Source organism: Ipomoea triloba, chromosome 1, assembly GCF_003576645.1.
Source record: "Ipomoea triloba cultivar NCNSP0323 chromosome 1, ASM357664v1".
NCBI classification, from domain to species: Eukaryota; Viridiplantae; Streptophyta; class Magnoliopsida; order Solanales; family Convolvulaceae; genus Ipomoea; species Ipomoea triloba.
The window spans coordinates 13,063,453-13,077,686 of NC_044916.1; the positions used below are offsets into that span (position 1 = coordinate 13,063,453).

A 14,234-nucleotide genomic window follows, 5' to 3' on the forward strand; every position below is an offset into this window, starting at 1 on the left:
ATATATATATATATATATATATATATATATATATATATATATATATAATTGTTCATGAAGATGTGAATGAAGATTATTTATTGTTCGCGAACAAATGTGTTCATGAACATGTGCAGGTGTTTGGTTATTAAGTGTTCACGAACGTGTTTATGAACGTAAATGAACATGTTTGTGAACGTGTTTGCTAACGTTTGCGAACACGTTCGTGAACGTGTGTTCGCGAACGTTAACGAACACTAACGAACGCTTAACAAACGAACACGAACAGGATTTTCAAAAACCTTAACAAATGAACACGAACACGAACACCCCACAATCCTTAACAAACGAACACGAACATCCTCCATTCGTTAATGTTCGATTTGTTAACAGCTCTAGGTGCATATTGTTGTGACTTCGTGTATTTGAATGTAATTAAAAAAACTCCATAAAACATAATACCTATAGGTCAAAGGATTTAAATATGAGAAAATATTTGATACACAGGCGTTTGTATAGGTACTATACAACGACGGTGAACCAAAACGCGCCACCTCATTAAATTGTAAAGTCAACTTTGACCGAACCTTTATATGCAAATTATAATAATTTTAATATAGTATTATAATAATTATTTTCTTTTATTAAAAATAACTATTATATTAAATTAAACCTAAAAATAATATTAATTAGGTTTCCAAATAACCATGTCAGCGCTCGCTTCATAACCACCACAGACCACCATAGTCCTCTCTGTAGTCATGGACACCATCAAAATCGAGGGTGTAATTCATGTGTATTACTAAATCGAGGGTGTAATTCATGTCACCACCATATTAATATAGTTTATAATAATTATTTTTCCTGAGCTCATTTCTGAGGCCGTTTTCAGTTCAGGATTACTAAATCGCCTTCTTGAAGTTCAGAAGCTTGATACTTTTGATATCGAGGGTGTAATTCATGTGTATTATAATGTTATTTCTCAGCCCTGTATTAAAGTAATAATAATAATAATATTATTATTATTATTAGTAAGAGTATTGTTGTCCAAATGTGTTAATAATATTATTAGTATTAATGTGCTAATAAAACACTATTATTTTATTAGTGTATCATGTTCAAATTTCAAAGAAGACCACTTCTTTAATGTTGTCATATGCAAAATTAGCAAGAGTCATATACCTCCAGCCGACAGCTAGAGGACTAACCTCCATCCTAACAGTCAACACACTTACTGGTAGGGGACTGGCCAAACGGTTTGCTCCATTCACTTGGGTGGGAATTGAACCCCCAACCTCATGCTTAAGGGACGAGATGCTGAACCACCACACCAACCATGTTGGTTCACAACTACTGTTTAATTGTCTAATGATTTATTTAATTACTATAGTATTAAAACAATTGTTACGATCACAACAGAGCATGATTATCAGCCCATGCCTGCCTCGCAGTGTGGAGGGATGGTATCTTGGCTGTCTGACAAGCTACCAATCTTTATCTTTTATTGCTGTTTGCATCAAAGTTACCCGGGGATTAATGGAGATTCTGAAATTAGATTAATTTTTTGCAAATCGTGTTAGAATATATATATACAATCTGAAAACAAGTGGAAATGGAGATTTTGAAATTAGATTTGGCAAGTTTATGATTTTTTGCTGTACACTTTTTGTGTATTTTTTGTAAAATAAAAATTTTTTATTCACCCCTCCTAGACATTTACTTGTCACCAGAACCAAGTTTTTTCAACATACCTACCTAACTTTCTTCCTATAGATACTCTACCCAGAAATATTTGTGTTTCCTTATTAAACGCATTGATTAATATTTGTGAGGTCACCATTATTCTTGTATTTGTACGCCATAGAAATTATTCAAAGATGTCCATTCTTTAAGGATACATACATTCCGATAAATACCCTATAACCCAATGCCAATGGTTGTTATATTGCATCTCTGGAGAAAGACTACATTTTTCCATTTCCTCTTACTTTTCCTTTTTATTGCATCTGATCTGCAAATCACAATAAAAAGGAAATGGAGTTTTCTTTTCTGCAGGTCTCTATTGCCATAATTGCCTTAGTTGCCATTGCCCAGCCATCTTTTGGACAGGCCGCCTGTGATTCTGATTGCATTAAAGGGTTTATTGATGCACATAACGCGGCCCGAGAAATGGTTGGCGCTCCACCGGTTAAGTGGAACACCACCTTAGCAGACTTCGCTGAATCCTATGCCACCAAGAGGTCTGCTGACTGTGCGGCACAGCACTCACAAGGGCCATATGGAGAAAACATCGCAATGGCTTCTGCCGAATTGTCTCCGGCGGATTCCGTGAAGTTGTGGATGGATGAGAAGCAATACTATGACAAGGCGTCGAATTCTTGCACCAGCGGAGAGTGCCACCATTATACGCAGGTGGTTTGGCGTGACACCACGAGTATTGGCTGTGCTAGGGCTACGTGCAAAACTGGTTGGATGTTTGTCACCTGCAACTATTACCCTCCAGGCAACTATGTGGGCGAACGTCCATATTAAAAACAATTTTTTTTTCTTGTTGATTAGTATGATCTTGTGAAATGCAGACAATGCATTATACAAAAAAATATAAATATTTAAAAACTACAATATTAGCACTAATGTACTATCATGAAACAACTATTGTTTCGTGCATGGATGTTGATTGAATTCAATTTTGAACTTTTTCTTTTACTTCTGGCTAGCTATACTTTATTTTTTTCTGAGTCCATTGATATCCATTTTTTCTTTTTTGATTTTGGTTCTGCCTTATAAGATTTCCCTGAGTGAACTCATAGGAATAAATTGATTTTGATTAACCAACACCAACCAGTTGCGAGTTCTTAACACGAAAAAATAATGAGTGAAAATGAGACAAATTTTAGATGATTTTTTCTTTTTTTTTTTTATCGTTATAATTTCTTTTTTATTGTTATAATAAATATAAGTAGGGCTATATGGACTCGAACGGTAGACCTTCTCTGTAAAACAGATCAAATTGCTTATTATCAAAATGATCTTAACTCTAAACATTTTATAGCCCGGGGCAAAATAGTCCCTATATTTAAAAAACTAAAATTTAAATTTAGTAATACTAAAAAAAATGATAATATATATCAAATAACATGAAATAAGATTACAAAATTTTCAACCATGAAATGAAACTACAAAAAATGAGGTAACAAGCACATGATGACATGTATAAATCTTGTTTCATGAGAATCGTAGGAATATACCAATTTTTTTTTATAGATATGCAAAGTAACTCAATAGCCCCCTCCTTAGCACGGTTGGGGAAACAGGTTGAGCAATGTAGGGAGTGTAGCTTCACGATGGCTGCCTATCTACTTCCTCTCATCTCTGCTCAGCAAACAAGGGTTGGGGCCCTCTTCAAGTGAGTGACTTCCCTGGTGGAAGTAATAACAAATGATATGGTCATGAAAATTGAGAGGTTTTATGAGTGTTCAATATTCACCTAAAAATAGGATGAGAGGCAATTTCTGAATAAACATTTATTTTCCTTCTCTTTTACAGGTTGATATAATCAAAATATCTCTTCGATTTCATTATTGATAGGAGGTACTAGAAATACACATACCCTATAGGTGCAATTGTTATACCATGGACCAAGGTTCACCTTGCATTGTGAATTCTGGTCCAGGATTAAACCTACCCTAAAAAACTGGACATGGGCTTCACTGGGATTAGCTTGGATCGGGATCGTCTTAGTCTTATTGGAAAAAGTCCGAGGCCCAGCTTGAAATTGGCCTAGGACCGGATCTAGGCATGACTTAGGCCCATAACTGTCGGGCACGGAGCGTGCCCAAACTTTGGCCTAAATGAGTTTCAATTAAGAAATAAATTAAAGTGTTTAATTTTTTGGTTCTTCCAACAATAGATCTATAGATTGAAAATGTGCTAAATGGCTTATATACAATAAAAAAAATTGATTTTAAAATATTGTGTGCACAACATAATTTACTTAAAAAGTTATTTTAGGTTTGATGATACATCTATCATATTCAAAGGGATTCTACATATAAGTCATCATGATATAATAACTATTTTCTATAATAGTAATCAAACTATTAATGCTAGCATAATTACAAATATGTGAATTTTGATTTCTCTAAATTACCGAGGATAGGTATACATCTTAATAATTTTCAGTATTAAAAGCAAACCCAATAAAAATAAATCGCAAACCCAAATTTAAAGTCTTTTATAATTATTCTTAATATATCAATCTAACACAATTTAGTGATTAATAATAAAATAAAGTTTAAAATACATTTTATAATATTTCTAAGTTATCAATTTTTATAATGTATTAATAAATTAATTAATCGAACATAATTTAGTGATATAAATAATTTCAAATTCATTTAGTGCTTCAATAAGACTTAGTAAATATTCATATTTTAAACCTGCAAAACAGTGCTTTAGGTTCTAATGTTCTATAGATGTTAAAAAATAGGGAGAACACATATAGGATCAAAGAGAAAACAAGCTAAGGATGACAAAGGCAATTCTATTATAACTTTCTTTGCCATTGTAAATTTAAACACATCTAAATATGCATATAACTTGAAATATCATTTTAAATATGTTTTTTAAAATTTTTGAACACTTCATGTAATTTGTTTTGGATTCAATAAGTAGAAGAACAAGAAATATACAATTCATAAACATGATTTTGCAAAATCTGACATAAAGCTTAAATTTTGAAAAATAAAATTCAGTGTAAAATTTGACAGAATGCTTAAAATTTGAAAAATAAAATTCATTGAGTAAATATGGATTCAAAAATTGAAGTCCTTTCAGTACAAAACAGAGAACAAAAGACTGGAGACCCGTGATATTTATATTTTTTGATAAATTATTTTGCAGTATATAACCATGCATGTTCAAATCTTAGACAGTTAGACTAAATAGATCATTATTAAATAAATATGACCTAACTTGTCTGTGGGCTAAATTATGATCTCAATTATTAAATAGACAGAAGAATCTAGAGACATAAAACTTGCCTGTGGGCTAAAGTTTTACTCAATTAGATCCAACTGAAATTTTATGATAAAACAATTATCAAATGAGTTGAACAATCAAGTGATATAAGACTTGCCTGTAGGATAAAGTTTTAATCAACGAGATTCATTACAACTATTATGATAAAACTTAAGAAATAATGTTCTTTTTCTTAATCCCTATGGGTAAATTAAGAAATATGATCTAAAGTTTGCATCATAAAATTAAACTTTATGATAGAGATGGAATTATTTACAAATAATCGTTAACTAAATAAATTTATTTGTTTCCATCATAACTGATAAAACTACTAAACTACACTCCGATACATAATTGTCTGTGGACTAAATTATGATTATAGTCTAGTATTTAATCCTAATTAATCATACAAATATAACGAAATTGCCTGTGGGCTAAATTTCATCATATTAAATACAATTAATCACAAATGATATGTCTAAAACTTTATGTGATCAAGATAAATCGCTCAATATATAATTTTAACTGACTTAAGGATGCTGTGGCTACTCCACAACCAAATTAAAATTATAAGATCACTACACAATTATCAATTCATTGCCTAACCTTTATGTGATTCAAACTTAAGAGAAATTAGTAAATTAAATATGCTATGTCTATACTTTAATGAACTGAAATCAAATCACATTAGCAAGGAATGAAATTAAATTTTTTTTTAACAAACAGATTATACTAGATCGTGATGGGAAAATCCAAATATATGATATTTACGGAGACTAGTGGCACAAGATGTTCTTAAGTCATAGCCATAAAACTAGTATGCCTCCCCAATTCATATGCACTCAATGTATAACTGTTTGGGGGTATAAACCTAAAATTGTAGGGTATACACCAAAATTGCATGGGTCACCTATGATTAAAGCTTAGATGGGTGAACTAAATCAATGGACCAAATGTGCTTAAATTCAGGCACTACCGTAACTAAAGTTTATTGCATAAGTCCAACTTAATTAGGAACTAATATAATTCCATCCTAAATTTATGCATTGCTAAAGGCATAATAAAAAACAAATATTTTGCATAACAAAATATTATGCGTCGGACAAATTAATATGCATAAAATTAGGCAATCAACTCATATATTCTAAACAAATCGCATAACTTAAGACAATTTTTAATATGAGCTTGCAAAGCATAAACTTAATATTCAAACTCTAATGATTCCAAACCATAGAGACCCAAATTTTTGAATAGTAAAGTAATAAATATATACTTTGAAATTTCAAACTTGCCCATTAAAATGTTTTAATACATTAAGATCAAATTTATGAGAAATAGACCGAATTTACAAATTTCAACAATATCTAACCAAAATATATATTGTCATTTGTAAATCAAAATCTCACAAAACCTAATTGCATAATTAATCCTAATATTATGCACTTAATGTGATCAAATTCATGAAACAATTTAAAGAGTATGAACCAACTATAAAGTACGAATTTACACTAAATGTTCATTATTCATACTTAACCAAATATGGGAATAACGAACTAAAATCATAATTCAAAGAACTTAAAGAATTATGGAATTAGTAGGAATAGCTAGTTGCCTTAGCAAATATGTTTTTTTATTTTCAAAATTACTAAATTGATTCTCCATAACCCAATTAATAATATTATTATCATTAATGGCAAATTGCAAATAATTCAAAAGGCAATAGCCATAATAATATTATCACATTAAATAGGAGACTAAATATGGAAAAACAATAGTTAAAACCACTAACTATAGAAACATTCTCGGATATAATTTTGAAACTTAATAAAATTTAAAATCCGAAAAATGCCAAGAATATAATAATAACCAAAATATTTACTTAATTGAAACATTGTCATATAAACTTAATTGGAAACAATTCAAGCTTTATAACTGAATACCATATTAATATTAATGGTTTCATTAATTAAAATATTTTATGGTAATAATCAACATTATAACCACCATTAATATTTAACAATGACAACCAAATTATGGTAAGACACATTCTTAATATTTCCATATTTGTAAAGATAACATATGTGACTAGTCCAAATTAGCGATTAACTTAAGGCTTGGTTAGGATTTTTAAGACATATAATAGAGAGAGAGTGTAACCCCTCGGTTTTTCCGACAAAGTTAAGGTTCGAGAATATATATATTTTTAAGCTATGACATTTAGGAGGTCTCTCGGTGATCGAAAGAATTTTTTTTCTTACTAGTTATTAATAAAGCTGCGATTTACGTACCGGTCACGAACCGAAAATTTTTTAAGGATGTATATACGGTTCGAATTTCCCTAGGAAATGGATTATTAAGCATGATGCGATTACGCATGAACTTCCGACTTAGTTCAAGTGGAAATTTAAACGGACTGTAAGGGTGAAATTTGTTACGATCCTTCGTACTTGTATTTCGCGAGATACCGGAAAATTCCCAAGTTTAGTGATTTATGACGGGATTATTATTAGAATAATTTTGGTATCAAAATTTTCCCGAATTAAGTTATATTCCTCCGAACTTTTATCTGATTTAACCCCAAACTGGCAAAGTGAATTTTTATTCTACAAGGCACTCCATGGGATTTTGACATGTGGCATAACCCCAAGTGGATGATCACAATTAATGAAGCATTTAATGCTAGCATTAATGAGGTATGGGAATGTTGCACTTTGTTGCTTGATCTTCAAGACATAATCTACACTATCACACTCATCTTTCTCTCTCACTTTCGAACACACAAGGAAGAAGAGGAGGAAAAATATTAGTCTTCCATATTTGTGATCTAAGAACTCCTTAGTCATTTCTTCAACTCCAAGAACTCTACTATAGGTAAGAACTTCGGTTTTGTTCGGTTCAATCCCTCCTAAGACTTAAGCTTGGACTTAAGATTTATGAAAACATTGTATTATGGTGTTTTGTTAGGATCTTTGGTGAAGGAATCCAAGGAAGGCATCATCAACTTGTACGGTTTTTAAGGTTTCTACAAAGGTAAGGAATCCCTTAAGTTGGCTCAATCACTTGAAGGTGAACAAATGCTAGTAAATTACGTGACTAGGAAACTTTACGTGAAAAATATGTGTTAAGTTGTGGATCTACAAGTTGGCTCAAAGAAATTACACTTTAATGTTTAGTAATTTTTGTATGCATGTTTATAACTAGTTTATGCATGTATAGGTTGTATTTATGTCCATATAGGCTTATACTTGTGAAAATATTGAAAAAAAATCAAGTTAGTCTCTGGCAGTAACTTTCGAGATTTATTGGGAAAATTTGGTAAGGTATTTTGACTCCATTTTTCTCAGATATGTAGTTCAATAAGTGTAGAACCCGCATATAAAATTTCATAATGATCGGAGTAGTATAAGTATGGTTTTCGAATTTTTTTCCAAAACTAGTCCAGAGAGAGAAATTCTGAACAGCACACTGCCAAGGGCAAAAATGGAATTTTCTGTGTTTATACGCGGATCAAAATGACCAAAACTTTTTATGGACATCAATTACTATAAGTTGGGGTTCCACCATAAAAATTTCAAGTGAAAAAGAGTTCGGGAACTATTTTTACCGGCTCAATCTTTCGGACTGCGCCAAGCTGAAATTTTCTGAAAAAGAATGGTTAGAAACAATTTTGACAAATATTATTTTTGTGCATTATATTAACATGGAAAATAATTATATTTTGAAAATTATTATGACTCTATACTTGATTTTCTGTGACGTGACTAATACTAACCTAAGCATGCGGGTTGGGAAAATATATCTGAGTGAGTTATTGGTGATGGAGTCGTGTGATGAATTAATAGTGGATGTGTTTCGTACCCCACCGTGAGTTAAACGTGGATGTGTTTCGTACCCCACGTGAGAGTTGGAAAGGTGGATGTGTTGTGTACCCCACCGAGATCTAATAGTGGATGTGTTTCGTACCCCACTCGTGAATTAAAGGTGGATGTGTTTCGTACCCCACCGTGAGTTAAACGTGGATGTGTTTTGTACCCCACGTGAGAGTTGGAAGGTGGATGTGTTGTGTACCCCCCCGAGATCTAATAGTGGATGTGTTTCGTACCCCACTTATGAGTAAGGCGAGAATTGTGTACCATGGGTGATGTGTGAGAGCTAACCATCGGGTGAATTAATGACTGAGTTATTTGCTCGATTTATTGAAATGAAGTGAAATTACTTGTTGTTAAAAATGTTTGCAGGTTGATTGCGATTGTTGGGTAATGTTATCTTACCTTGTTCTTGTTGAATAATTATTTTGAAAACCTTTGTTTATTTTCGAGTGATAATGGATATCCTTACTTAGCCGTCGCGCTAACTGCACTTCGTTGTGTTCTTAACAGATGTCTAGTATAGGCTCGTGTAGCCCGCCTGACTCGGATCCTTCCGAGTTTGAGTTCCCTATCTACGATTATGACGATTATGTTTAGTACCTAACAGATGATGACCCCTATGGCCCCGGATATGCGCCTGATACACCCGCTCTGATCGACACTCCCGACTCTACTCCCGCTCCGGACTCTCCGGAGGCTCCTGTTTGGGCACCCCCTCCAGTCTTACCCCTTTGCCCTTTCGATGCTATACAAGTTAGCTATGGGTTCTACCCCATAGAGCTAGTTCCGGGTAGTAGTCCTCCTGAGTTCATAGTGCGGTACCCGTACCCGTGGGACCCGAGTCTCCCGGAGTACCATGATGAGTGGATGATGACTATGGACACCTGCCGATTTTTAGACCACATAATGTGGTATGAGGGCGAGTGGTGTGAGGTTTGGGGCACTTACACGGGCCCCGTGTATCACTCCTTAGACTAGATAGAGTCTGAAGTGGAAGGGTGGGGGTGTAGTCAAGTATTTTGTGTAAATATATCTTTTGTAAGGGCGCTAATCCTGAACAGTCGTCTAACCGGGTCTCTCTCTAAACTCTCCGAATGGGTGGTGATAGTAAACCCCGTTCGTTTTGGTAACTTCCTAGTTACATCTTTTGGTGATGCATATATATATGGTCAATATATGGTGCAGTTTTATTCTAAAATTGTCTTGGGTTTTGACGTTAAGGAACACGATCCTTGTTTTTGTTGTTTAGCCTGTGCATCTAGAATGAATCCCGCCTATTTAAGGTTGGGCTGAATCTAGGTGTGGCGGTAATTACTCTGGTGGTTCGGTATAGCCGATTCGGGGTGTTACATTAGTTCCATATGTACACTTTTGGATGTTGATATGGTTATTTGAGGTTGTAAGTTTAGCCTTAGCGTTTGGGTATAGGAGAGATACCTAAGCGTGGCGGTAACACCCAGTTTTCTGCTGGTTAGACGCTTCCGCAATGTATTGTATTATTAGGATTTTGTAATAAATCCAAGAGATGAAAATTGGGGTGTTACAGAGAGAGAGTAACCAAAGTACATAATATTACCAAAACTGAATGGTGGAAACGGAATGGGTACGATTTGGGTAATGTTTATCCACCCTTAATGACAAAACTACCAAGCTATATGCCGATGCATAATCCCAGTGGGCAAATTATGATCATAGTTTAGTATTTTATCCTAATTAGTGGGCAAATTATGATCATAGTTTAGTATTTTATCCTAATTAACCGGCAAATTATGATCATAGTTTAGTATTTTATCCTAATTAACCCTTTAAATATGATCATAGTTTAGTATTTTATCCTAATTAACCCTTTAAATATAATCATAGTTTAGTATTTTATCCTAATTAACCCTTTAAATATAAAAAAATTGCATGTGGGTTAAATTTCGTCATATAATGCATAGTTAACTACATGGTTTCTTGCCTAAACTTTATGTGATTAATCCTTATTATGTAATTTCAGTAAATTAAAGATGCTGTAGCTACTCTTTAATTGACCAAAACTGAACATAATCACAATGGCAAGGGTATTTAAAGCCTAATCAAACAAATTAAACCAAAACATGATAGACAATCCTTAGTTATACTCCAGGAAAGTTGGTTGGTGCTAAGGCTCCATTAAAAACCAACCCCTTAGACAGAGTAGCGTCGCAAGGAGACTAGTAGCAATATGGCGGTTTGAGCCAGCAAGGCGTGAAAGCCAGGGCCAAGGAACTAGTATTCCTCCACAAGAAACTTCCCTAAATCATGTGTTCTCATATTTGAAGTAAAATCGTTTGGTTGATCTATATAAATGTAGATTCATCTAAGGATAAGGCTTTAAATAGCGTAGTACTATGAAGAGTTTTATGTACTTTATGTGCTTTGAAATCCTCTAAAAGAAGTAAGAATGAAGTATTGACTTAAAGAGTAAGAATATGCGTAATCTATTCTTAAAGGCACTAAATTCACCTAAAAGGTACTAAATCATGCATAATAAGCAATTAATTCAGTCCTAAAAGGCTCTAAATTCAATCTTAATGAACATGCTTTTCTAAAGGCATAATTATAACAATCAAATAATATAATCAGTGCAATAAAAAAACATGTATAGCATGCTCAGATTATGCATATTACGAACTCAAACTCCACAATTAAATATTTAAATTGTAACACTGAATACAATTTAAATCGAATATTCAATATCAAAATTAAAATTCAAACAAATTAAAACTTAATAATTTGTTAAAAATTGAATAATAATGTAATTATGAATTTAATACCACAATGAAGGAAAAACTAAAGGGCATTAATATTCCAAAACAAGTAATTACCATACATTTACCATTGCCAAAATAATACACAATATTAATTAAGGTAATATTAATATGGCAATATTAAACCAAATAATTACCATTTACCAAAATTAATCTATACTATTAATAAAAACAATATCCTCAACTTTAACTTCCCGTCCAAAACACTCCTATACTATTAAGGATTGCGTAATATTGTAAAATATGGTAATATAATTCCAATTCGTAATAAATTTGTACATTTAAATATGATAATACAGTTTTTAATAAATTTGTACAATATCCTCAGCCCATGACAGCCTCGCAGTGGGATGGTATCTTGGTTGTCTGACAAGCTTCCAATCTTTATCTATTTTTGCTGTTTGCATCAAAGTTACTAGGGGATTAATGGAGATTCTGAAATTAGATTAATTATTTGCAAATCATGTTAGAATATATATACAAACTCAAAACAAGTGGAAATGGAGATTTTGAAATTAGATTTGGCAAGTTTATGATTTTTTGCTGTACACTTTTTGTGTATTTTTTGTAAAATAAAAAATTTTTATTCATCCCTCCTAGACATTTACTTATCACCAGAACCAAATTTTTTCAACCTACCTACCTAACTTTCTTCCTATAGATACTCTACCCATAAATATTTGTGTTTCCTTATTAAATGCATTGATCAATATTTGTGAGGTCACCATTATTCTTGTATTTGTAGGCCATAGAAATTATTCAAAGATGTCCATTCTTTTAGGATACATACATTCCTATAAATACCCTATAACCCAATGCCAATGGTCATTATATTGCATCTCTGCAGAAAGACTACATTTTTCCATTTCCTCTTACTTTTCCTTTTTATTGCATCTGATCTGCAAATCACAATAAAAAGGAAATGGAGTTTTCTTTTCGGCAGGTCTCTATTGCCATAATTGCCTTAGCCACCATTGCCCAGCCATCTTTTGGACAGGCCGCCTGTGATTCTGATTGCATTAAAGGGTTTATTGCTGCACATCAAGCGGCCCGAGAAACGGTCGGCGCTCCACCGGTTAAGTGGAACACCACCTTAGCAGACTTCGCTGAATCGTATGCCACCAAGAGGTCTGCTGACTGTGCGGCGCAGCACTCACAAGGGCCATATGGAGAAAACATCGCAATGGCTTCTGCCGAATTGTCTCCGGCGGATTCCGTGAAATTGTGGATGGATGAGAAGAAATACTATGACCAGGCGTCGAATTCTTGCACCGGCGGAGAGTGCCACCATTATACGCAGGTGGTTTGGCGTGACACCACGAGTATTGGCTGTGCTAGGGCTACGTGCAAAACTGGTTGGATGTTTGTCACCTGCAACTATTACCCTCCAGGAAACTATGTGGGCGAACGTCCATATTAAAAACAATTTTTTTTTCTTGATGATTAGTATGATCTTGTGAAATGCAGACAATGCATTATACAAAAAAATATAAATATTTAAAAACTAAAATATTAGCACTAATGTACTATCATGAAACAACTACTGTTTCATGCATGGATGTTGATTGAATTCAATTTTGAACTTTTTCTTTTACTTCTGGCTAGCTATACTTTATTTTTTTCTGAGTCCATTGATATCCATTTTTTCTTTTTTGTTTTTGGTTCTGCCTAATAATATTTCCCTGAGTGAACTCATAGTAATAAATTGATTTTGATTAACCAACACCAACCAGTTGCGAGTTCTTAACACGAAAAAATAATGAGTGAAAATGAGACAAATTTTAGATGATTTTTTTTTTTATCGGTTATAATTTCTTTTTTATTGTTATAATAAATATAAGTAGGGCTATACGGACTCGAATGGTAGACCTTCTTGGTAAAACAAATCAAATTGCTTATTATCAAAATGATCTTAACTCTAAACATTTTATAGCCCGGGGCAAAATAGTCCCTATATTTAAAAAACTAAAATTTAAATTTAGTAATACTAAAAAAATGATAATATATATCAAATAACATGAAATAAGATTACGAAATTTTCAACCATGAAATGAAACTACAAAAAATGAGGTGACAAACACATGATGACATGTATAAATCTTGTTTCATGAGAATGGTAGGAATATACCAATTTTTTTTTTATAGGTATGCAAAGTAACTCAATAGCCCCCTCCTTAGAACGGTTTGGGGAAACAGGTTTTGCAATGTAGGGAGTGTATAGCTTCACGAGGGCTGCCTATCTGCTTCCTCTCATCTCTTCAGCAAACAAGGGTTGGGGCCCTCTTCAAGTGAGTGACTTCCCTGGTGGAAGTAATAACGAATGATATGGTCATGAAAATTGAGAGGTTTTATGAGTGTTCAATATTCACCTAAAAAGAGGATGAAAGGCAATTTCTAAATAAACATTTATTTTCCTTCTCTTTTACCGGGTTGATATAATCAAAATATCTCTTCGATTTCATTATTGATAGGAGGCACTAGAAATACACATACCCTATAGGTGCAATTGTTATACCATGGACCAAGGTTCACCTTGCATTGTGTCCCGGATTAAACCTACCCTAAAAAACTGGAC

The 14,234-nt window shown here is 33.1% G+C and overlaps 2 protein-coding genes across 2 annotated transcripts in view; both read left to right on the plus strand.

Annotated features, from left to right (window-relative positions):
- The first annotated feature begins 1,952 nt into the window (after nt 1-1,952).
- Nucleotides 1,953-14,234, plus strand: part of LOC115996742 (basic form of pathogenesis-related protein 1-like) — a 13,896-nt gene continuing 1,614 nt past the window's right edge. Inside the window, exon 1 of the mRNA XM_031236133.1 lies at nt 1,953-2,019. Coding sequence (XP_031091993.1) covers nt 2,014-2,019 — 6 coding nt within the window. The 5' untranslated portion in view covers nt 1,953-2,013. The remainder of the gene's footprint in view (nt 2,020-14,234) is intronic.
- On the plus strand, nt 12,505-13,253 carry LOC115996751 (basic form of pathogenesis-related protein 1-like). The gene has a single exon (XM_031236146.1). It carries the CDS (start codon nt 12,582-12,584, stop codon nt 13,077-13,079), a length of 498 nt encoding a protein of 165 aa, XP_031092006.1. The 5' UTR covers nt 12,505-12,581; the 3' UTR covers nt 13,080-13,253.

Bases quoted from the DNA above. Each gene is read 5' to 3' on its own strand.
- LOC115996751 (XM_031236146.1), top strand. From the start codon at position 12,582: ATGGAGTTTTCTTTTCGGCAGGTCTCTATTGCCATAATTGCCTTAGCC.